At 37.4% G+C, this 24,312-nt stretch overlaps 1 protein-coding gene across 2 annotated transcripts in view; it reads right to left on the reverse strand.

Annotated features, from left to right (window-relative positions):
• The window catches only part of RMDN2 (regulator of microtubule dynamics 2), an 82,999-nt gene that overhangs the window by 47,834 nt on the left and 10,853 nt on the right, over nt 1-24,312 (reverse strand). The window contains exons 2-3 of one of the 2 annotated variants that reach the window (XM_057743263.1): nt 18,191-18,658; nt 5,804-6,505 (exon numbers count right to left, since the gene is read on the reverse strand). In XM_057743263.1, the coding sequence (XP_057599246.1) occupies nt 5,804-6,505; nt 18,191-18,642 (1,154 nt within the window). In that variant the 5' untranslated portion in view covers nt 18,643-18,658. The remainder of the gene's footprint in view (nt 1-5,803; nt 6,506-18,190; nt 18,659-24,312) is intronic. The other variant, XM_057743264.1, reaches the window with a different exon arrangement.

Raw genomic sequence — 24,312 nt, forward strand, 5'->3', positions numbered from 1 at the left:
CAAGGACTTTGAAAAAAGATTGGATGCAAAGATCAAAAAGTTACAAGAAAAGTTTACCAAAGACCTAAAAGAATTAAAGACCAAACAAACAGAGATATGCAACACAATAACTGAAATGAAAAATACACTAGAAGGAACCAAGAGCAGAATAACTGAGGCAGAAGGGCGAATAAGTGAGATGGAAGACAGAATGGTGATAATCACTGATATGGAAAAGAATAAAGAAAAAAGAATGAAAAGAACTGAAGACAGCCTAAGAGACCTCTGCGACATAGTTAAATGCACCAACATTCGCATTATAGGGGTCCCAGAAGGAGAAGAGAGAGAGAAAGGACCCGAGGAAATATTGGAAGAGATTATAGTTGAAAACTTCCCTAACATGGGAAAGGAAATAGCTACCCAAGTCCAGGAAACACAGAGAGTCCCAGGCAGGATAAATCCAAAGAGAAACACACCAAGACATATAGTAGTCAAGCTGACAAAAATTAAAGACAGAGAAATGTTATTCAAAGCAACAAGGGAGAAATGACAAACAACATCCAAGGGAACTCCCGTAAGGGTAACAGCTGATTTCTCAGCAGAAACCCTGCAAGCCAGAAGGGAGTGGCATGATATATTTCAAGTGATGAAAGGGAAGAACCTACAACCAAGAATACTCTATCTAGCAAGGATCTCATTCAGATTTGATGGAGAAATCAAAAGCTTTACAGACAAGCAACAGCTAAGAGAATTCAGCACCACCAAACCAGCCCTACAACAAATGCTAAAGGAACTTCTTTAAGCGGGAAACATAAGAGAAGAAAAGGACCTACAAAAACAAAAATAAAACAATTAAGAAAATGGTAATAGGAACATACATATTGATAATTACCTTGAATGTAAATGAACTAAATGCCCCAACCAAAAGACACAGACTGGCTGAATGGATACAAAAACAAGACTCATATATATGCTTTCTACAAGAGACCCATTTCAGACCTAGGGACACATACAGACTGAAAGTGAGGGGATGGAAAAAGATATTATATGCAAATGGAAATCAAAAGAAAGCTGGAGTAGCAATACTCATATCAGATAAAATAGACTTTAAAATAAAAAAATGTTACAAGAGACAAGAAAGGACATTACATAAAGATCAAGGGATCAATCCAAAAAGAGGAGATAACAATTATAAATATATATGCACCCAATATAGGGGCACCTCAATACATAAAGCAAATGCTAACAACTATGAAAGAGGAAATCAACAGTGACACAATCATAGCAGGGGACTTTAACACCCCACTTACACCAATGGACAGATCATCCACACAGAAAATTAATAAGGAAACACAAGCTTTAAATAACACAATAAATCAGCTTGATTTAATAGATATCTATAGGACATTACACCAAAAATAGCAGATTACGCGTTCTTCTCAAGTGCACATGGAACATTCTCCAGGATAGATCACATTTTGGGTCATAAATCAAGCCTTGGTAAATTCAAGAAAATTGAAATCATATCAAGCATCTTTTCTGACCACAATGCTATGAGATTAGAAATCAATTACAGGAAAAAAACTGTAAAAAACACAAACACATGGAGACTAAACAATACGCTACTAAATAACCAAGAGATCACTGAAGAAATCAAAGAGGAAATCAAAAAATACCTAGAGAAAAATGACAATGAAAACACAATGATCCAAAACCTATGGGATGCAGCAAAGGCAGTTCTAAGAGGGAAGTTTATAGCAATACAATCCTACCTCAAGAAACAAGAAACATTCCAAATAAACAATCTAACCTTACACCTAAAGAACTAGAGAAAGAAGAGCAAACAAAACCCAGAGTTAGTAGATGGAGAGAAATCATAAAGATCAGAGCAGAAATAAATGAAATAGAAACAAAGAAAACAATAGCAAAAATGAATAAAACTAAAAGCTGGTTCTTTGAGAAGATAAATAAAATCGATAAATCTCTAGCAAGACTCATCAAGAAAAAGAGGGAGAGGACTCAAATCAATACAATTAGAAATGAAAAAGGAGAAGTTACAATGGACACCACAGAAATACAAAAGATCATGAGAGACTACTACAAGCAACTATATGCCAATAAATTGGATAACCTGGAAGAAATGGATAAATTCTTAGAAAGGTATAACCTTCCAAGACTGAATCAGGAAGACACAGAAAATATGAACAGACCAATCACAAGGAATGAAATTGAAACTGTGATTAAAAATCTCCCAACAAATGAAAGTCCAGGACCAGATGGATTCACAGGTGAATTTTATCAAACATTTAGAGAAGAGCTAACACCCATCCTTCTCAAACTCTTCCAAAACATTGCAGAGGAAGGAACACTCCCAAACTCTTTTTATGAAGCCACCATCACCCTGATACCAAAACCAGACAAAGATACTACAAAAAAAGAAAATTACAGACCAATATCACTGAGAAATTTAGATGTACAAATCCTCAACAAAATACTAGCCAACAGAATCCAACAACACATTAAAAGGATCATACACCATGATGAAGTGGGGTTTTCCCTGGAATGCAAGGATTCTTCAATATATGCACATCAATCAATGTGATACATCACATCAACAAACTGAAGGATAAAAACCACATGATCATCTCAATAGATGCAGAAAAAGCTTTTGACAAAATTCAACACCCATTTATGATAAAAACTCTCCAGAAGGTGGGCATAGAGGGAACCTACCTCAACATAATAAAGGCCATATACGACAAACCCACAGCAAACATCATTCTCAATGGTGAAAAACTGGTAGCATTTCCTCTAAGATCAGGAACACGACAAGGATGTCCACTCTCACCACTACTATTCAACATAGTTTTGGAAGTCCTTGCCACAGCAATCAGAGAAGAAAAAGAAATAAAAGGAATCCAAGTTGGAAAAGAAGAAGTAAAACTGTCACTGTTTGCAGATGACATGATACTATACATAGAAAATCCTAAAGATGCCACCAGAAAACTGCTTGAGCTAATCAATGAATTCGGTAACATTGCAGGGTACAAAATTAACACACAGAAATCCCTTGCATTTCTATACACTAACAATGAAAGATCAGAAAGAGAAATTAAGGAAACAATCTCATTCACCATTGCAACAAAAAGAATAAAATACCTAGGAATAAACCTAACCAAGGAGATAAAAGACATGTACTCAGAAAACTATAAGACACTAACGAAAGAAATCAAAGACAACACAAAGAGATGGAGGGACATACCATGTTCTTGGATTGGAAGAATCAACATTGTGAAAATGACTATACTACTGAAAACAATTTACAGATTCAATGCGATCCCTATCAAATTACCAATGGTGTTTTTCACAGAACTAGAACAAGATATTTTATGATTTGCATGGAAACGCAAAAGACCCCGAATAACCAAAGCAATCTTGAGAAGGAAAGACGGAGTTGGTGGAATCAGGCTTCCTGACTTCAGGCTATATTACAAGGCTACAGTGATCAAGACAGTATGGTACTGGCACAAAAACAGAAATACAGATCAATGGAACAAGATAGAAAGCCCAGAGATAAACTACGGTCAACTAATCTATGACAAAGGAGGCAAGGATATACAATGGAGAAAAGGCAGCCTCTTCAATAAGTGGTGCTGGGAAAATTGGTCAGCTACATGTAAAATAATGAAATTAGAACATTCTTTAACACCATACACAAAAATAAACTCAAAATGGATAAAAGACCTACATGTAAGGCCAGACACGATAAAACTCCTAGAGGAAAACAGGAAGAACACTCTTCAACGTAAATAACAGCAAGATCTTTTTTGATCCATCCCCTAGAGTAATGGAAATAAAAACAAAAATAAATAAGTGGGACCTAAGGAAACTTCAAAGCTTCTGCACAGCAAAGGAAACTATAAACAAGATGAAAAGACAACCCTTAGATTGGGAGAAGATATTTGCAAACAAATCAATAGACAAAGGATTAATCTCCAAAATATATAAACAGTTCATCCAGCTCAATATCAAAAAAACAAACAACCCAATCCAAAAACGGGCAGAAGACCTAAATAGGCATTTCTCCAAAGAAGACACACAGATGGCCAAGAGGCCCATGAAAAGCTGCTCAACATCACTAATTATTAGAGAAATGCAAATCAAAACGACAATGACGTATCACCTCACACCAGTCAGAATTGGCATCATCAGAAAATCTACAAACAGTAAATGCTGGAGAAGGTGTGGAGAAAAGGGAATGCTCTTGCACTGTTGGTGGGAATGTAAATTGATACAGCCACTATGGAGAACAGTATGGAGGTTCCTTGCAAAACTAAAAATAGAACTACCATATGACCCAGCAATCCCACTGCTGGGCATATACCCAGAGAACACCATAATTCAAAAAGACACATGCACTCCAGTGTTCATTGCAGCACTATTTACAATAGCCAGGATATGGAAGCAACCTAAATGTCCATCAACAGATGAATGGATAAAAAAGATGTGGTACATATATACAATGGAATATTACTCAGCTGTAAACAGCAATGAAACTGGGATGTTTGTAGAGACATGGATTGACCTAGAGACTGTCATACAGAGTGAAGTGAGTCAGAAAGAGAAAAACGAATATTGTATATTAACACATATATGTGGACTATAGAAAAATGGTACACATCAACCAGTTTGCAAGGCAGAAATAGAGACACAGATGTAGAGAACAAAAATATGGACACTAAGTGTGCAAAGCAGGGAGGGTTGGGGGGGATGAATTGGGAGATTCGGATATCAAATAGTACACTCTAAAATATGCAGTTTATTATATGTTAACTGTATCTCAATAAAAGTTCTAAAAAATAAGAAAATAAAAAAATAAAAAGACATAAAAATCTCTGATTTCAGAGTTTTCTGAATTCTGAGACATATACCTATATAATTGTGTATTAAAACTAATTAAAATATCTGGTTTCAATATATTCTGCCTATTTCCAACTGCAATATGTTTTTACTTATGATTTGATCCCTGTATTAGTAAAAACACTATCAGTGAGTGGGATGTTTGGCATGAGAAATATGGCTAGCAAAGCTGATATAAATGGGAATTTGTGAACTGATTAATATAGCTCTATAGATTACAGAGGAATACCATTTTAATGATTAGAGTAGAATGAAAGAAGATGTTAAACTCTCAAAGAATGTAATACATTAAGAAGACCTATATATCAAAGCTTGATATTATTTTCAGACCACAAAAGTATTATAATAGTCACTCAAAAATTTGGGACTAGTCAATCCATAAGCAGTAAATCTGTTAAAAGCCTGAAACATGAATAATCTTTGACTTCCATATCCCAACAATGTTAGTAAACTATCTTTCAAAAAATACAAAAATTAAAGTTAAATTTAGACGGTAATGTAGAGCTCTTTTACTACAGTGAAGTTTACTAAGGGAGGAGACATCTATGAAAACTAAGTGTGATTTCTACAGGCTATATAGTATGCCTGGTGGGAAAGCTTCTGATTTGAGCTGCCCTTCTAAGAGACGGTAAAGTCTCAGGTGATCTTATTTTAGGAATTTCATTAGGTGAAGATTTGTCTTTCATCTTTAGACGAGATAGCTTTGTTTTCATCTTCAAAGGGATCTGAGGTAACTTCATTTTGAAATGGGGTAAAGCTACTAGCATTTTTATAAAATGAAGTAAATCCAGCATTATGGAGAACAGGGAAGAGTACGCTTTGAGAGGCATGCTGTTGAACCATAGCTGGAGAATTATTTCTACTGTGACTTTGAGAAGCAGGATGAAAAGAATTGCTCCTTAACTGGTCTCTCTCTTGAATATCACTGGCAACTCCATGTTGTTGAGAAGAACAGGAAATGATAGCTGGAAGAGTAAGCATGGTCGTTGGGCTTTGACAGATGCTAGCAACAGTGTTCCGACAGGCTGAGGAATTAGCTTCTGTTTCAGAATTCATAAAATATTTAGTGTTATATTCAGGAGAATAAGAGCTTATATATTTTTTAGCATGATTAATACTTGAGATTTTAGAAATGATTTCAATTTCATTTGGATTAAATATGCATTGACTACTTGATTGAGGATCAAAGAAAGTACTAGTACTCTCATAACAGGAAATTATATTTAGTTTCGGGGCAGAGAAAAGACTTCCAGATCTGAAACGAAAATGTTCTGAGGGTGATTTTAAATCACTGAAGCTTCTTTTTTCTTCAGAATCAAAGTTAGCTCTACTTTGTCCAGAATGAAGGAAAACACTGCTTTTCTGAAATTTAGCAAATAAAGAATGTCTTCTTCCAAAGAAAGCTGAGTAAGAAGATGTATTTGATGAAGAAGAGGAAATTTTACTTCCTCTAGGTGAACTGCCTCTACGCATTGCAGGGTGAGCTGTTTTAAAATCAAGAGATTTTGTTGATTGAGTAATAGAAGAGGCTCCACGGTGCAGGAGGTCTGAAGTAACTTGAACTGCAGGACATTTTGGTTGGAAGCTCTGGTCCTCTTGGCAGCGGCTAGAGTGAGAAAAAGTGTCAAATGAGGAAAAAAAAATAGGGAGCACAGGTGGAAACCTGCCAAGCCTCCTGTAGAGTAATAGCCACCTTAGCAATATGGAAACAATAGGGAATAAGAAATTAAGACAGCTGAAGTTGATAGCCACACAGATGTACCCCAAAAAATGCGTAAGTCTAAAAGATTATTGTTAACTACCTACACAGTACCTGCCCACTCTATTAAACCTTGGGAAGATAAATTGAAAGACTCAGGCAAGCAGGCACAAAGAAAGGTCAGGGAAAACATATGAGGGGGCACCAAAACAAAAGGATTCCCTGAAGGAAAAGGTAGAACTTCCCTGTTTTGAAAATAATTGTCATAATGTCTGTTGGAGACTATTAAACTACTATATTTAAAGGAGTTAATAAGTACAATAAATGTATACCCTACTGACTAATGCATTTTAAAATATTAACCATGGATAAGCAGAACCTCTCTGGAGAGAATATTTCAGATAAATATCCAGATAGTCCAGATATTCAGTTATTGTGGGAAACTAAAGGAAGCATTAGAGCTTGGTTTATGAGTATTTCAATGTTCTTTAGCACATGAAACATATGGAGAAGTGCTTTTTTCTTTTTAAAGGCTTACCTTAAGCATTTTCCCATATTGAATTTAATCCAAAGTAAATCTCTCTCTTCTTTTCTAAGCCATCATCTTTGAGCCATAAAATGCCCTGTGTAGGTGGAACAGGTTAGAAGCTGAATGCTTAAGCTGCATGTAGAATTAACATGGCAATAACACAGTATATGATGATAGCAGATTCTAGAATCTAATGACATCAGTTTAGAATAAAATTGTTCAGTGGTTCTTCTTTTTGAAAAGCTGCAAATCATGTGACTGTGGAATGTGTATTCTAACTTCATTATGTTCGAGGAGACAGCCAACAAATCAAGGGACATGAAAACAGCAGGATGAAGGCAGTAACATATATGATCTCTGTACAGTCCTTCACTTGGAACTCTCTAAGTAGCTGCCCTCCACACCCCTAGCCTACTAACTCATTCTTCTTTCACTTGAACACTTTTTTACCCCAGGTGTTTATACCCTCCAGTGTTATGGAAAAGTTACTGTTATAGACTTTGATCTGTGGCTATATTAAAAAGAAAAAAAAAAAAAAAGAAAGAAAGCCTAAATAGCAAATGTTACTGCTCCCCAAATGAAACAAGCTAAATTTACCTTGGCAGTAAAGTGTGTGATCTGATTACACGGGCCACGAGTACAGATTATGGAGATCTGCTGTGCCACTGTTTATAACCCCTCGAAACAACTGAAACCGATTTAAAGGCAAGAAACTATTAGAAAAGGAATACTGTTCTCTCCTTTTCCAAAACAACTTAGAGAACTGTCTGTATAAGAGATGTATGTGTATAGCCATCTACGACATAAAACACCCCCTCAAATATTTATATTTTAACTTCTCAATATCCTCTATACCCTACTACTACCTCCTGTTTTTGTTCCCTTTCTAACAACCTTCTTTGGGAAACCCTTGAAAAAATCCCCTTTCAGAGGCTGAAAGCTCTCTAATTCTCACCATACAATTGTCATTTTATTATTTGATTTTACCCAACATACGAGCTAATGAATTAATCTGTTCCTGTTTCATGGTTGCTGGCAGAAGACACATGATTCTTGCATAAGAGACAGAGGACTTTATTACTCACAGCAAATTAAGCAATGTGATCACCAGCTTATTTATGTTGGTTCTTGTTCTCCTTGACCTCAGGACCCACAAGGGCAATGCAGAGGGCCCAGAGACTCTTACATTCAAGTGAGCTGCATTTCAAAGAAAGCAGCACTGAGATTAGGAAATCCCTTACTTTTATAGCAAGCAGTAACCAAATCTGCTAAGTCTGCTGTACATCCAGAAAGGAAACATTACCTCATTCCTCAAGGTTTCTCACCACAAACCAGAGAAATGGCCCAGGTAAAGAGTGGCCACACAAACCTTATACCCTTCACAAAAATTAACTCGAAATGGATCACAGACCTAAATATAAAATGTAAAACTATGAAGCTCCTATAAGATAACATAGGAGAAAACCTAGATAAATTTGGATATGGAAATGACATTTTAAATACCAAAGGCAGAGAGTTAAAGAGGGGTTGAAGGCAGGATGGAAAGGAGTGTGGCTTTAAGAGTGAAGCATAAGGAATACTTGCAGTGATACAAAAGTTCTGCATCTTAACTGTATCAATGCCAATACCCTGGTTGTGATACTATAGCACAGTTTTGCAAGATGTTATCATTGTGGGAAACAGAGTAAAGGGTACATAGAATCTTTATTATTTCATACAACTGCATGAAAACCTACAGTTATTTCAAAATACAAATTTTCATTAAAGAACCCCCCCCCCCAAAATACCAAAGGCATGATCCATGATACAAGTAATTGATAAGCTTCTGCTCTGTGAAAGGTAATGTCAAGAGAATGAGAAGCTACAGACTGAGAGAAAGTATTTGCAAAATACACATCTGAAAAAGGACTGTCATCCAAAATATACAAAGAACTCTTAAAACTTAACAATAAAAAATAAACAATCTCATTTTAAAATGGGCTAAAGACCTTAACAGATACCTCACCAAAGAAGATATACAGATGGCAAATAAGCATATGAAAAGATCCTCCACATCATATGTCATTAGAGAAATGGAAATTAAAACACAATGAGATACCACTACACACCTATTAGAATGGTCAAACTCCAGAACACTGACAACACCAAATGCTGGTGAGGATGTGGAGCAACAGGAACTCTCATTCATTGCTTATGGGAACGCAACAAGGTACAGCCACTTTGGAAGACAGTTTGGAGGCTTTTTACATAACTAAACATACTCTTACCATACTATCCAGCAATCATGCTCTTTGGTATTTCTCCAAATGAGATGAAAACTTATGTCCACTCAAAAACCTGCACATGGATGGTTATAGCAGCTGTCTTCATAACTGCCAAAACTTGGAAGTAACCAAGAGGTCCTTCAGTAGGTGAATGTATAAATAAATTGTGGCATATCCAGACAATGAAATATTACTCAGCACTAAAAAGAAATGTGCTATTAAGCCATGACAAAATATAGAGGAAACAAATGCACATTACTAAGTAAAAGAAGGCAATATAGGCTACATACCATATGATCCCAGCTATATGACATAATAGAAAAGGCAAAAGAGTAGAGATAGTATAACTATCAGAGGTTGCCAGGGGTTTGAGGGGAGAGAGGGATGAATAGGCAGAGCACAGAGGATTTTTAGGGCAGTGAAAATACTCTGTATGATACTGTAATAGTGGATACATGACATTATACATTTGTCCAAACACACAGAATGTACAACACCAAGAGTGAACCGTAATGTGGACAATGGACTTTGGGTGATGATGATGTATGTATCAGTGTATGTTCATCAGTTGCAACAAATGTACCACTCTGGCTGGAGATGTTGGTAACAGGGAAGGCTATGCATCTGTGAGGGGGAGGATTAAATGGGAAATCTCTGTACCTCCCCCCTCAATTTTGCTGTGAACCTAAAACTGCTCTAAAAATGTAAAGTCTCAGTTTAAAAAAAATGGGGGAAAAAAAGGGTGGTCAGGGCCTTACATTCTTGATTCTTGGCACACCTAGCAAGATGTGTAAGCGAATAGGGAGCCCAAGGAGGACTGTCTCTCTCTATAGCAATCTATTATTTGCTTCCCTTTCTCATGAGATTATTGTCTATTGATCCTAAGTCACACTAAGATCTGTGAGTACATTTTGCAAAAGGACATCTTTGCAAACTGAAACAATAGATTATATAATGCTTATAAAGATTCTATTAAAAACTTCTCTTTCCAAAAGTAGACCAGTTTGTTGTTTAATATTCCCACTAAAGGCCTCTAAAAGAAGCACTTGCCCACTGAGCTACCCCAAAGGAAATGAAGTTATGACTAGATCTCAATGCCGACAAACACTTCTGCCAAAAGGAGGTAATGAACGAGGTCAGATCACTCCCCTCCTTGCCCCATTGAATAAATCTATGATTATCAATTAAAAACAAAGTGTTTAGGTGTGCATGTGGCGAGTGGAGAATAAGGTCCAGATTTGCCTACTAGCATAAGTAATATCTAAAGTTTGTGTAATATTTCTCTGGATAGAGTACTTATCTAAATCTCTAATCCTAAAATTACCCCCTCATTGCTTATTTTTAAGAGAACCATAGTTAGACACAGCCCAAAAGAAGTTAGTAAACTGTTATAATAGTAAGCATCTAAAACATGCTTCTCCTTCGATCCATTCCCAATTCTCTTTATTCTTTCAATCCCATGTTCCCAGGTACCTTCTGCATTCATCACGTCCTGTGGTCATCTAAACCTCTTTTTTTTTTTTACCCCAGCCACTCTATTCGCATCAAGATTAATACCTCCTTGTTATATACCTCTGTATGCCTCAGGGACATTTCGTTTATCTATAATTATAATTGCTACTAATTAAAACTACAATCTTGTCATAATATCTCAGCTGAAAGTTAGAAAATCTTCTAGAACAAAGCTTCTCAAACTTTAGGGTGCATCAGAGTCACCAGGAGAGCAATTAAAAATGCAGATTCCTGGGCACAATGCAGAATCCCAGAGATTCGGATTCACTAGGTCTGGGGGTAGTCTTGAGAATGTACATTTCCATTAAGCTCCCAGACTATGTGGGAGGTTGATGCAGCTGGTCCACAGACCACACTTTGAGTAGCTCTGTTCTAGATCATCTTGGTAATAAACAAACCCCAAAATGACGGCTACATGGAACCTCACAGAAGCTTCCTACCTGAGCTGGAGTCCAGTAAGGACAAGGACAGTGAATGGCATCAGGACTGAAAGTCCCTCCTTTCTTGATGCCTAGACAATAAGTCCTTTCAGGGACCTAGCTTACACCTGAGGAGAAGAGGGAGGAAGAAGGCGGAACCCTGAACGTGACTGAATCTTTAACACACACAAAAAACTAGCTCTAAACTAGAATTGACTGTGTTAACTTAATTTGGTACATTCAAATTTTCCCACATCAGCCAAAACAGTGGTAGTGAGCTATTCTGCATTCGGTTATGAAGTATAGTTGCATGTTTAGCTGATCTGAGTGTAGTGAATGTAAATTTTTCAGTCTATTACATTGATGATAGTTATTTGTATATTTACCAAAAACACCTAATTATGCAAAATAACGATAAGTCTTCATCACTAAATTAGCACCAGGTTAACTGTTATATTTTCTTCCATTACAATATTAAACTCTATCCACATAAATTCACTGTTTGTAGTTACTCAGATAGCATGATTATCTGTATGTGATTTGAAAGGTAGAAAAAAATATGGCTTGAAGACCACCAAATAATTTCATAGGTTATTTCTAGAATTTCCTTATCCACTATTAGTTTCTTTTGAAAGAAAGGTTAATAAAATTAATTCACTAGACAGTAGTTACTGAATGCAGTCTAGTAAAGAAATAATACATAGTTGAGAGTTTGAACTGATCTAATAACAAACTGGAAGTAATTTTTAAAACAATAGAAGCAAAAAAATACATATTTTAGCTCAAGAAGTAAACACAGATGTGCTCTAGCAACATTAGAAGACTTATTTCCTTATCTGTACTCTTGACATTCTCAGCCTTTTGCCTCTATCGAACTCACCCTGCAAATCTCCTAATTTGAATCAGTTAAGCCCTCTGACTCCTCCATTTCTATATATGAAGTGCCAAGAACTAGTGAAAAAAAGCACGCTACAGTACAAACTGGTCCAGTGTCTTGAACCTCAGCTGGAGCAACAGTCTGCAGGATAATCCTTACTCATGTTGCTAGTTAATGCCCTCTTCCACTCTCCACTTCGGCTCTTCCATACTTTCTTGGGCCATGTGTTCATTCATTTATTAATATAAATATGTAATGATCATCTATAATGTGCCAGGCACTGTGCTAAGCACTGGGGACACCACAGTGAACACATCCGTGCACGCTCTTGAGGAGGCCAAAGCCCTAAGACTTGGAAATTGACAGAGGATGGGAGAGGACGGTGGTATGAGGAAGAGAGAAGTCAAGAATCTCATTCTCCTTCCTCACATGCCTCAGTGTATTTTCACCTCCACTCTAGAAGATGACCTACTGTCCTTCTTCACAGAGAAAACTAGGGTGATGAGGCAGGAAATCCTTCAGCTTCTGGCCCTTACACCCCCAAAGGTATCTACCCCATATTTCATAGAATCAAAACTACCATCGGAAAAAAAAAAAAAAGACTACCATCGGGAAAGGAAAAATGTTGCCAATTAAACTATGACGCAGTGATATGATGCTATTAATTGGTGGTAAGATACATCTTGATTTAGGAGATGTTAAAATGTGAAAGAAGGTTCATCTTATAATCAGTGACATACAGTATGTCTGACCCCACATAGTCCTCCTTAGTTAGGTTAGGCTTCAAGGGCACTCAGATGGAACTGAGGTGAGTGTTATAGAACTTAGGTAGCCAGGCACCTTGGGAGGTAAAGTCTGAATTCAGCAGGCATTTCACACACACCCTGGCCTTATCCCTCCTCCCTTTATCTCCTAGGATAACGCTTTTAGGGCACTCTGACACCTTGCACTTCCTTAACTGGAGATGAGGAAGAAAAGAGGTAGTGTAGCATGGTGTATAGACTCTGCCTTTCACCAAGGAGTTACCTAATCTCTCCCAGACTCCATTTCCTTATCTCTAGAATGAGGATAATAGTATCATCTTCCTCAGAGAGTTATTGTCTGGATTAAATGAGATAAATATAAAACATTTAGGACAGGATCTGGAACAAATTTTTGATGGAGTCGACTTTCATTTTCTTATGTAATATTTGTGTACAGAACTGGGATCTTTTTCTTTCCCTTATATGACACATAGAATTACTGTAATATTTAATGCATTGCATCTATTGGTCCTGGGCATTGGAGAGGACATGTAGGGATCTAAGTTTTATTGTTGGTCCCAAGAATTAGGACCCAGATTCACTTGTGGACTCACTAGTAGGAGGAATGAACATAGTGAGCTTCAAGTTGTGAACAAATTGCAAGAAGCAAGATCACTAGATGAGGCTTTCAAAGACAAATGTCTCCAAACTGGAGGGAAAAGCCAAGAGAATGCAAACTCAATGGGTGCAGGGACTCTGTCACCACTGCACCACCTAGTCAGTGGTCAATAAACATTCATTTTAGAAATGAATGATTTTGCAAGCTTGTTCTTCCTATCTTTCTTAATAACCCACTGGTTATTATACATATATAAGTGTTATGGTAATAGGAGCACTGACCAGGAAGAGAATGTAATGTAGAATACAGCTTCAGCTATGTAACGTTTTTTCTAAGCTAGAAGTCTCTTACTTGGAGTGGGTGTTTTAGAGATTTTTATATTGTCAGTTCCCATTTTTACCAAAATACTATCTTAAGGTTAACAAAATTTCCCTAGAGTCTGCAAGTGATACTGTTTTCTTTCTTCAACATGCGAGCTCAATCCCTAAGCTGTATTGCTGCTAAAAGGGTCAGGCCACAGCTTGTTTCACTGGTTATTTATTTCCTGTATTTCCCCTTTGTTTTTGTTTCTGACTTGAAAAAAAAAAGTCCTCTCCTGTACTTTTACTCACTCTCTATATTGGCTTCCTCTCTGTAGCCTAAAAATATGCTCAATTCCTTTCCCCGCTACCCCAACCCTGGCCCCGGCTTGAAACAAAACCAAAAACCAGAGCAAAGCAAAAAATAAATTCCCTCCAAAGCTGCTATCCCCTTCTTGCATTATGTACTTTCCTCCCATTCAAAATCAACCTCCCTGAAATAAGGGTCTACCATTCTGGTGCCCATATCCCTACCTCTCATGCATTTGTCCAGGTCTAGTTCAGGTTTCTGTACTCATCACTACCCAGCAACTGCTCCTGCAAAGCTCATCAATAAACGATTCCCTAAGACCCAAGCCCAGGAAACACACTTCAGTCCTCATTTCACCTGACCCAAAGCATTACAACTGATAGGCTCCTCTACACCCCCCACTTTGGAGTCTAGTACTATTTTTCACAGAGAGGAACCAATGCTGCCATGACGGTAGCTGATTGGAAGTCTTACAGCAGGGGCTCAAACAAAATCATTCGAAACAATATTACCAAGACCCAAAGATGCTTTCCAAGATGTTCATGCTAGTTCTAAGAAGGGAAAGGAAGAACCCTGGCAGGCCCACTGATGGCCACATCATGAGATTTTGAGCCTTAGTCATCATCATTCTGCAGCTGATTAAATGAAATTAGCTGAGACCAAATAAGGCAAAAATCCATAAGTCCACTGTGATACTAAGAGAGGCATGCAGAGATTCTAATAATGTTTACAGAAAATGCAGTCTACTGATCTACCCGGTCAAGTTTTTGTCAACAACTAAAAATATAATCAGATTTTTTTTCATTTCTTTTGTAAAATGAATAGTATCAAGCAATTATGATTAATATGTATTTTACTAAAAGAAGTCAAAATCTCTAGGTGCCTCTTTCAAAGGATAAAATTTACATATGGAAAATGTAATTGTCATTTGCCATTTTAATTTTGCTATCAAGGACACTATGTGTCAAGGCTACAACCCATCTTAAATGTGGTAATGGGATTATGACTGTATCTCACAATGACAAGTTGTTTCTGTCTCAGGGAGGTTATAAGAGGACAATCTAAAATTTAAACAAATATACTTTATAAAATCCTATTTTCAAAAAAATTTTTTTCCTTATTTAAAAAGCTTGTTTCTAGATGTTTATTTAGAAAGATGTGTTAGATCTTTTTGTATCTTATTCCTTTAAATAAAAAACACATTGTTTTTGTTCCTTTGCTTTTGTTTATTTTTCTAAAGTAGAGCTAAACAGGAAACAATTTCTCTCCCTCTACTTTATTTCTTTTTTAATTTTTATCTTATACTAGAGTATAGTTGATTAACAATGTTGTGTTAGTTTCAGGTGTACAGCAGAGAGATTCAATTATACATGTACATGTACCTATTCTTTTTCAAATTCTTTTCCCATTTAGGTTATTACAGAGTATTGAGCAGAGTTCCCTATGCTATACAGTAGGTCCTTGTTGGTTATTTTAAATATAGTAGTGTGTACAGTCAATCCCAATCTATCCCTTCCCCCCACCCTTCTCCCATAAGTTCGTTCTCTAAGTCTGTGAGTCTGTTTCTATTTTGTAAATAAGTCCATTTGTATCATTTTTTTAAAAATTCTGCATATAAGTGATATCATATGATATTTGTCTTTCTTTGACTTACTTCTACGTCCATCCATATTGCCGCAAATGGCATTATTTCATTCTTTTTTAATGGCTGAGTAATATTCCACTGTATATATGTACCATATCTTCTTTATCCATTCAACTCTCCCTCTACTTGCAGTGCCATTCATTGTAATCTAGTCCATCATTAGGGCTCTATTACATCTTCTCTAGTACTCTTGCTAACAAAGGCACCCAGGATCAAGCAAGAGGAGGGGATGTCTTACTTGATATCAATCTTAAAATTTTGATATGACTAGTTTTTATTAGTGGTATGTGACTACTATTCATAAATTTCACAAATCCTTCTTGAACCCACATAAAAAATGTATGCCTACACCATTACTTGAAGTTAATTAAGTCCCATTATTATCTTCTTATTTGCCCTAAACTTATCCTACTCTTATCAAAGACTGCCTGTCTTTCTAGAATACTAGAATTTCTTGAGCAAGCCTATGCTCAGCTTAACCAGGGTCTTTTAAGATTAAGGGCCATTGATCCTTTTGTCTTTAACTCCTTCATCAGGGCTGCCATCTTTCCCCTCAGTCTAGTGGATCTTCTCCAGCTAGTCTTCAGTTCCATTATGTCCCTCCTAAGATGTGACTGCCAAAACTGCACATAGGACCCTGGTGAGGAAACATCACAGATTTACATAAAGGTAAGATAACCATCGGTTTGTCTTCAATAACTCTCAATGATGCTCAATGTTATGCTTGAATTTTTATTGTCATCAGAGTCCTAAGCTGCTGTTCCCCACACCCATAATAATTAACAAGTGTCTTTTCTGACTGACAGTTCTGAATTATTTAGAACTACTTTTAGATTCCTTTTAAACATGTCATTGCCTATTTTAAAACCAGTCTACAACTTTTCTTGCTGTTCAGGAACACAAGGTTTTAAAACCTTCTTGCTATCTAGATTTAGCATTTGTGGCTCTTCTCTCTCTGTAAGATTTTTCATAAAGTTATTTCTCCAGTTCTATATAATGATGCTAAGTAATTTCAGTCCTAGCATTGATTTCAAAAGACCTGATCAACCATTTACATTTCTTTATCTATGAAATTACCTTTAAATCCCTATACTTTGTTTCCTCTCTCCAGATCCCTTCTCCTTCTCTCCATTCTAAGTTATTCAGCAGATCACTCATTTTAATTCAAGAAATAGCTATTGGCATCTCCTCGGTGGTAGGCACAAGAATAGGTATTAGGAAAACGATGATGAAAGCACAGGGTCCCAGCCTTAGAGAATTTCAGGCCATGTTACACTCACTAGTGCATCTTTATTTACTTGCCTATTGTACTCCTTAGAAACACTAGTCAGCACAATTATTCATAAGTCATTTGTTTTTCCCCAAAAGAACATTATTCATGTTCTTGATTTTAGAATTCAATGAATTACCCCATGCAAGGATGAAACTGAATCATTTGTACGTTTTCAAATCTTTAGGTTTGCACCGTGCAATTCAATAGCCACTAGTCCTATGTGGCTATTTAATTTAATTTTAAATTAATTACAATGAAATGAGATTAAAAATTCAGTTTCTCAGTTTCACTAGCTACATTTTAAGTGCTTAATAGCCACATGTGGCTAGTGGCTGCCATATTGGGCAGCATAGATTTAGACCATTTCCATCATCACAGAAAGTTTTATTAGTACTTATTGGACAGTTCTTATGTAAGGGGTCACATAGTGGCCACATATAAAAACAGGTTAAGGGCTTCCCTGGTGGCACAGTGGTTAAGAATCTGCCTGCCAACACCAAGGACACAGGTTCAGTCCCTGCTCCGTGAAGATCCTACATGCCATGGTGCAACTAAGCCTGTGTACCACAACTACTAGGCCTGTGCTCTGGAGCCTGCAAGCCACAACTATTGAGCCCACGTGCCACAACTACTGAAGCCCATGCGCACCTAGAGCCGGTGCTCCACAACTAGAGGCCACCACAATGAGAAGCATGTGTACCGCGATGAAGAGTAGCCCCTGCTCACCACAACTAAAGAAAGCCTGAGCACAGCAATGAAGACCCAATGTAGCCAATAAATAAAACAAACAAAGAAATTAATCAAAGACAAAAACAAAAACAGGTTACACATTTTGGCAAACAATCACTGTCTTCCTCAATACTCACGTGATGCCACCTAGCACTACTAAGTTACATTCTCTTTTGTCATTGAGGTCTAAACTAAAATACTGACCTCTGTTGAATATGGTTTTAATTGTAACATAAGCCAAAACAATCACTCCTTTTTATGCCATCTTAATAACAGAATATATGACTCGGAATGTATAATGAAAGTACCTAAGTAATAGCAATAATGCAATAAATAATCAATTCAACATGGGAAACATCTTAAAGAAACTTACCCTCCTTCACTTTCCGCTTCCTCTGAACTATTACTTGTAGCTGAACTTTGAACTGTGGCAAGCCTTCTTTTTCTAGCTCTGTGCTGAGGACTTATCTTGTGAACAGTTACCTTTCCTCCAAGTTCGCCTTGTATGTATTCCTCCAGCTTTGGGATGGCTTCTTTAAGAACTCTGATTTCCTCTTTGAGTTCTTCCATATTTGTCAGTAATTCATTTAACTTCTCCAATATCTGAAGTTGCCTTCCTTGAAAGATAGCTGTTGTTCCTTGGCCATCAGGCATTTCATCTTGCAAAGGCATCAAATCAAGTGAATTACCCAGAGAAAGAAATTTAGGTAAATCCATTGCTGTCCTTGGTTTACGAACCTTGTGGTACCACAAAAGCAGCAAGCTGATTCCAGTAGTTCCTACCACGATGCCAAGTATCATTTCTTTGTTTGTGGAATGAGGCATTTCTTGGTTTTTGTTTCTAAAATTAAAAGCATAAATGTAAATGGACATTGTTTCTGTCTTTGCCTAAGATAAAAATATTAGAGATTTTTCAATCAACAAAAACCAAGTCTACATCATCACACAAAAAATTTAAGAACACTTGATAAATCACAAACTAAAATAAACTATGAGTAACTGTCTCTATAGTGTATGTGGCTGAGTGGAAATATTACCTTTAAGGACATTACTGACAACCAGTGTAAAATATCAACTTTAATTCAGAATTTGTATTCTACATGTCTGATCTAAAATTTACTCTTTACCATATATTTTTGAAGGGTATGATAGAGAAAAAGCATCATTATAAATTTCTCAAAAAACTATTTAAGAATTCAAATTATGCTTAACTGTGTCTGAACCTCTTGTTTTTATAAAATTAACTAGTGTGCTAATGTCTGGATTTTATCTAATCTTTAAGGAAAGCCCAAGAAAAGCTCTTCCTTGGCAGCTAGTTCACATTTTGTACTCCAATTCAGAGTGATAATCAACATTTTTAAATGGGCTTTGAGATATAAAATATACAGAGAGTTCAGGCAAGTTTGTAACCACCTCATCTCTGTTTTATTCAACATGGAAAGCAGAGATGTTAATACACATGCAGGCTTCACCTCCTTTCTTCTTCTGACCTGGAATTCTTCTGCTTCTCACATTTCTATTTCTGTCTGAGGTTTTAATGTTTTTACTTCCTTTCAAATGCTCATTTATTTTTAAAGTAACAAAAAAGTCATTTCTTTGACTCCTTTCTCCTTCTGAACTTTTACCATTTTGCATCAAAGACCCAAGCTTTGGTCTAGATGGGCCTAAGCTTCCACATAAATTTATAAACTTGCATGTAAACTTATAAACTTATTCCATATAAACTTAGCTACTTTGACAAAATGCACCATAAACTTTTTTTACTTTATCCCCTCTTCAATAGTTTTATTTCTTATTGCTATTCTTAAAGTCAGATGGCCACTAAAAGAAAACAATAACATAAATCCCCCTTTCCTTCTGAGACTTTAAAATGGCAATGTGTATATAAATACATGATAGAAGAAGAAAGATGGTGGCGAAGTAGAAGGACGTGGAATGCATCCACAGATGCATCAGGAACACACCAAAAGATGCAATAATTCCCACAGAGAACCAGCTGAACACCAGCAAATGACCTCAGACACCAGAAAGGACTGCAAAGATCCCAACATAACTGGGTAGGATGGCAGGGGCGGGGGGAGAAAGAGGGGGAGAAAAAAGGAAAGGGATGGGTCCCACATCCTGGGGTGGGGGGATCTGAAACAGGGGAAACATCCCTTATCTGACAGGGAAAACCCTTCTGCAATGGGGAATTTCCCTGGGTCAGAAGGGAGGCATTTGGGACTGTTCAAAGAAGGTGAAGCAGCTGAGCTGTGGCAGATGGGAAAGAGTGAGAAACACACGGGAGGGTCTGCACCAGAGCTCAGCGTGTCCAGACTGAGATGTCGGTTCACAGCTGAACAGGGGGTCTGGGAGCTGGAACGTGGAGACTGGAGAACTGGTTCAGGGTGAGAAATATTGTTGGCAGTGGGGAGATGGACTGAGAGGACACGCGGGAAGAAATCCACAGCAGAGAGTGCCTACTGTGGAAAGCTGGGCAGCCATGGTGGCGGCTTGATACTGCTGACTCACAAGCAGGGGGGAGGAGCTGCAGGTGTAGCCTGCTATGGACAAAGGAAGGACCCCGCTGGGCCTGGCTAATGCACTCAGGGATAACAAAGGCCCCTGCGCGGGGCTGGCCTAGAGTGCCTGCAGCCAAGAGCCAAAAGTCCGCAGAGTGGCCCAGCTCTGGAGACATTCTGTTTACACCTGAGCCACCAGCGTCCCTCTGCAACAGGCACCGTCATGGCCAACTGAGCCACTGTGACCCAGGCAGGGTGCCCCAGTGGAGTTGTAGCAGGGGGGAGGAGCCATGGTTGGAGTCACTGTCTCGGCCTGAGCTGCCCAAGCCAAGACCCAGGCAGGGCGCCACTGCTCACTCACCCCCAGGGGAAGGAGCCACTATTGTACCCTCTCTCTCCCCAAACACCAGTGCTTACAGACGGACAATAAAGGAAGCTCTGCTGGTCGCGGAGTAATACAAAAAGCCCAAGGCAGGTAGAAGGACACTTACAGCTGAGACCCCAAGGAAACAGAAATATAAGTATTAATTCTATTGATCTGGTCCATTCTGGGCTCAGTTCTAGTTTCTTTCTTTTTTTTTTTATTAATTACGATCTTCATCCTAAGGGATCTACATGTTATATAAAATTTTCTTTTCTATTTTTATTTTTAGCCTTTTTATATATTTCTGTTTCTAGCTAAGTTTTTTGTAGTGCTGACTGTATCTCTCCTACTTCCTTTTCATCTCTATCTTTTATACATTTCTATTTCTTTCTTTTTATTTTCATATTTCCAGTCACACTACGATCTTCTGTTGCCCTGTCTTCTCTCCTTTTTAGTTTACTTTATCTTAAAACACTTACAAGCAATATTATCGATCTGCTCTGTTTCCTTGCTTTATTCTCCAGATGACACACTGCTTTGGTTTTTATTATTAGGTTTTGTCTTTATCTTAGTTCTAAGTATAATTGTCTGATTTCATTCTGAGAATCTTCAGTCTGTCTGGTGGTACTCTTGCTCTTTATTATTTTTGATCCTAGCTTTCAAAATCTCCCTGGATTTGTGTTTGTGTATGTGTGGTTTTTGTTTTGTTTTGTTTTGGTTTTGGTTTTGAATTTCTGTTGGTTTTCTCTTAGATTGTCTGATGGCATACTGGGATTATTCTATCAGGTCTTTCTAGTGCTTTATGTTCTATTGGATTCAGTATTTGTGTGTCTTATACATGTATGTGTTTCCTGACTTAGTATTTGTTTGACTCAACACTCTGCCATTAGTCTGGGGCTTGGACAGTCTTCTTTAAACCCCTTTATTGCCAGGACAAGTAACCTCTGAAGTCTGGACTACTCCATCAGCAGTCAAGTAGGAGGCTCTGGGGAGGGAGCACTGAATCCAGGATGCTAGACTACTAGGGAGTCCTCAGACACAGGGAAGATTAACTGCAGACAACAGAGCCCTGTATCAGAGTCTAAGACTCAGCTTCATTCGACTGTCTGCAACTGCCAGTGCTGGACACCTCACACCAAACTCCAAACTACAAACAAGACAGGAACACAAACCCACCCATCAGCACACAGACTACATAAAGCCATATTAACCTCACGGATACCCTAAAACACACCTCCTGACCTGGCCCTGATCATCAGAGAGAAAAGACACAGAGCCACACACTGGAAAGCAGACACCAGAACCCCCCACCAGGAAGCCTACTCAAGACACTGGACAAACCCCACCACAGGGGGCAGAGGGCAGAAACAAGAGGAATTACTACTAGGCAGCATAGGGAAAGGAGATAGCAAATTGTATAAATTAGACAAAATGAGAAAACAAAGAAACACCATGCAGGCAAAGGAGCAGGAAACAAACCCACAAGACCAAATAAATGAAGAGGACGTAGGAAAAATGCCTAAAAAAGAATTCAGAGTAATGATAGTAAAGATGACCCAAAATCTCAATAACAAAATACAGAAAATACAAGAAAGAGTTAATAAGGACTCAGAAGAATGAAAGAGCAAACAAACAGTAATGGACAACAAAATAACCAAAATTAAAAATGCTCTAGATGGTACAAACAGCAGAATAACTGAGGCAGAAGAACGAATACATGAGTTGGAATATAGAAAGGGGGTAATAACTGCCACAGAGCAGGAAAGAGAAAAAAGAATAAAAAGAATGGAAGACAGTCTCAGAGACCTTTGTGACAACATTAAGCACACCAACATTCGAATCATAGCCATCCCAGAAGAAGAAGAAGAAAAAGAAAGGGTCTGAGAAAATATTGAAGAGGTTATAGTGGAAAACTTCCCCAACATGGGAAAGGAAATAATTAATCAAGTAAAAGACGTGCAGAAAGTCCCATACAGAATAAACCCAAGGAGAAATACACTGAAGCACATATTAATCAAACTAACAAAAATTAAGAAAAAAGAAAAAATATTAAAAGCAGCAAGAGAAAAACAACAAATAATATATAAGGGAAAACCCAGAAAGATAACAGATGATCTTTCTGCAGAAATTCTGCAGGCCAGAAGGGAATGGCAGGATATACTGAAAGTCCTGAAAGACAAAAACCTACAGCCAAGAATACTCTACCCAGCAAGAATCTCATTCAGATTCGACGGAGAAATCAAAAGCTTTACAGACAAGCAACAGCTAAGAGAATTCAGCACCACCAAACCAGCCTTACTACAATTGCTAAAGGAACTTCTCTAAGCAGGAAACACAAGAGAAGGAAAACACCTACAAAAACAAACACAAAACAATTAAGAAAATGGTAATCAGAACACACATGTCAATAATCACCTTAAATGTAAATGGATTAAATGCGCCAACCAAAAGACACAGACTGGCTGAATGGATACAAAAACAAGACCCTTCTATACGCTGCCTATAAGAAACCCACGTCAGACCAAGGGACACACATAGACTGAAAGTAAAGGGGTGGAAAAAGATATTCCATGCAAATGGAAGTCAAAAGAAAGCTGGAGTAGCAATACTCATATCAAATTAGACTTTAAAGTAAAGACTATTACAAAAGACAAGGAAGGTCACTACATAATGATCAAAGGATCAATCCAAGAAGAACATATAACAATTGTAAATATCTATGCACCCAACATAGGAGGACCTCAATACATAAGGCAAATGCTAACAGCCATAAAAGGGGACATCAACAGTAACACAATAATAGTAGGAGACTTGAACACCCCACTTACATCAATGAACAGATCATCCAAACAGAAAATAAATAAGGACACACAAGCTTTAAATGACACATTAGACCATCTCGACTTAATTGATATTTATAGGACATTCCATCCAAAAACTACAGAATACATTTTCTTCTCAAGTGCACATGGAACATTTTCCAGGATAGATCACATCTTGGGTCACAAATCAAACCTTGGCAAATTCAAGAAAATGAAATCATATCAAGCATCTTCTCTGATGACAACACCATGAGACTAGATATCAATTACAGGAAAAAAAAAACTGCAAAAAATACAAATACATGGAGGCGAAACACTATGCTATTAAACAACCAAGAAATCACTAAAGAAATCAAAGAGGGAATCAAAAAATATCTAGAAACAAATGCCAATGAAAACACAACAACCCAAAACCTATGGGACACAGCAAAAGCAATTCTAACAGGGAAGTTTATAGCAATACAGTCCTACCTCAAGAAACAAGAAAAATATTGAATAAACAACCTAGTCTTACACCTAAAACAATTAGAGAAAGAAGAACAAAGAAACCCCAAAGGGAGCAGAAGGAAAGAAATCATAAAGATCAGATCAGAAATAAATGAAAAAAAAAATGAAGGAAACAATAGCAAAGATCAATGAAACTAAAAGCTGGTTCTTTTAAGATAAACAAAATTGATAAACCATTAGCCAGACTTGTCAGGAAAAAAAGGGAGAAGACGCTAAACAACAGAATTAGAAATAAAAAAAGGAGAAGTAACAATTGACACTGCAGAAATACAAATGATCATGAGAGATTACTACAAGCAAC

This window comes from Hippopotamus amphibius, chromosome 7, assembly GCF_030028045.1.
Source record: "Hippopotamus amphibius kiboko isolate mHipAmp2 chromosome 7, mHipAmp2.hap2, whole genome shotgun sequence".
Taxonomy (NCBI): Eukaryota; Metazoa; Chordata; class Mammalia; order Artiodactyla; family Hippopotamidae; genus Hippopotamus; species Hippopotamus amphibius.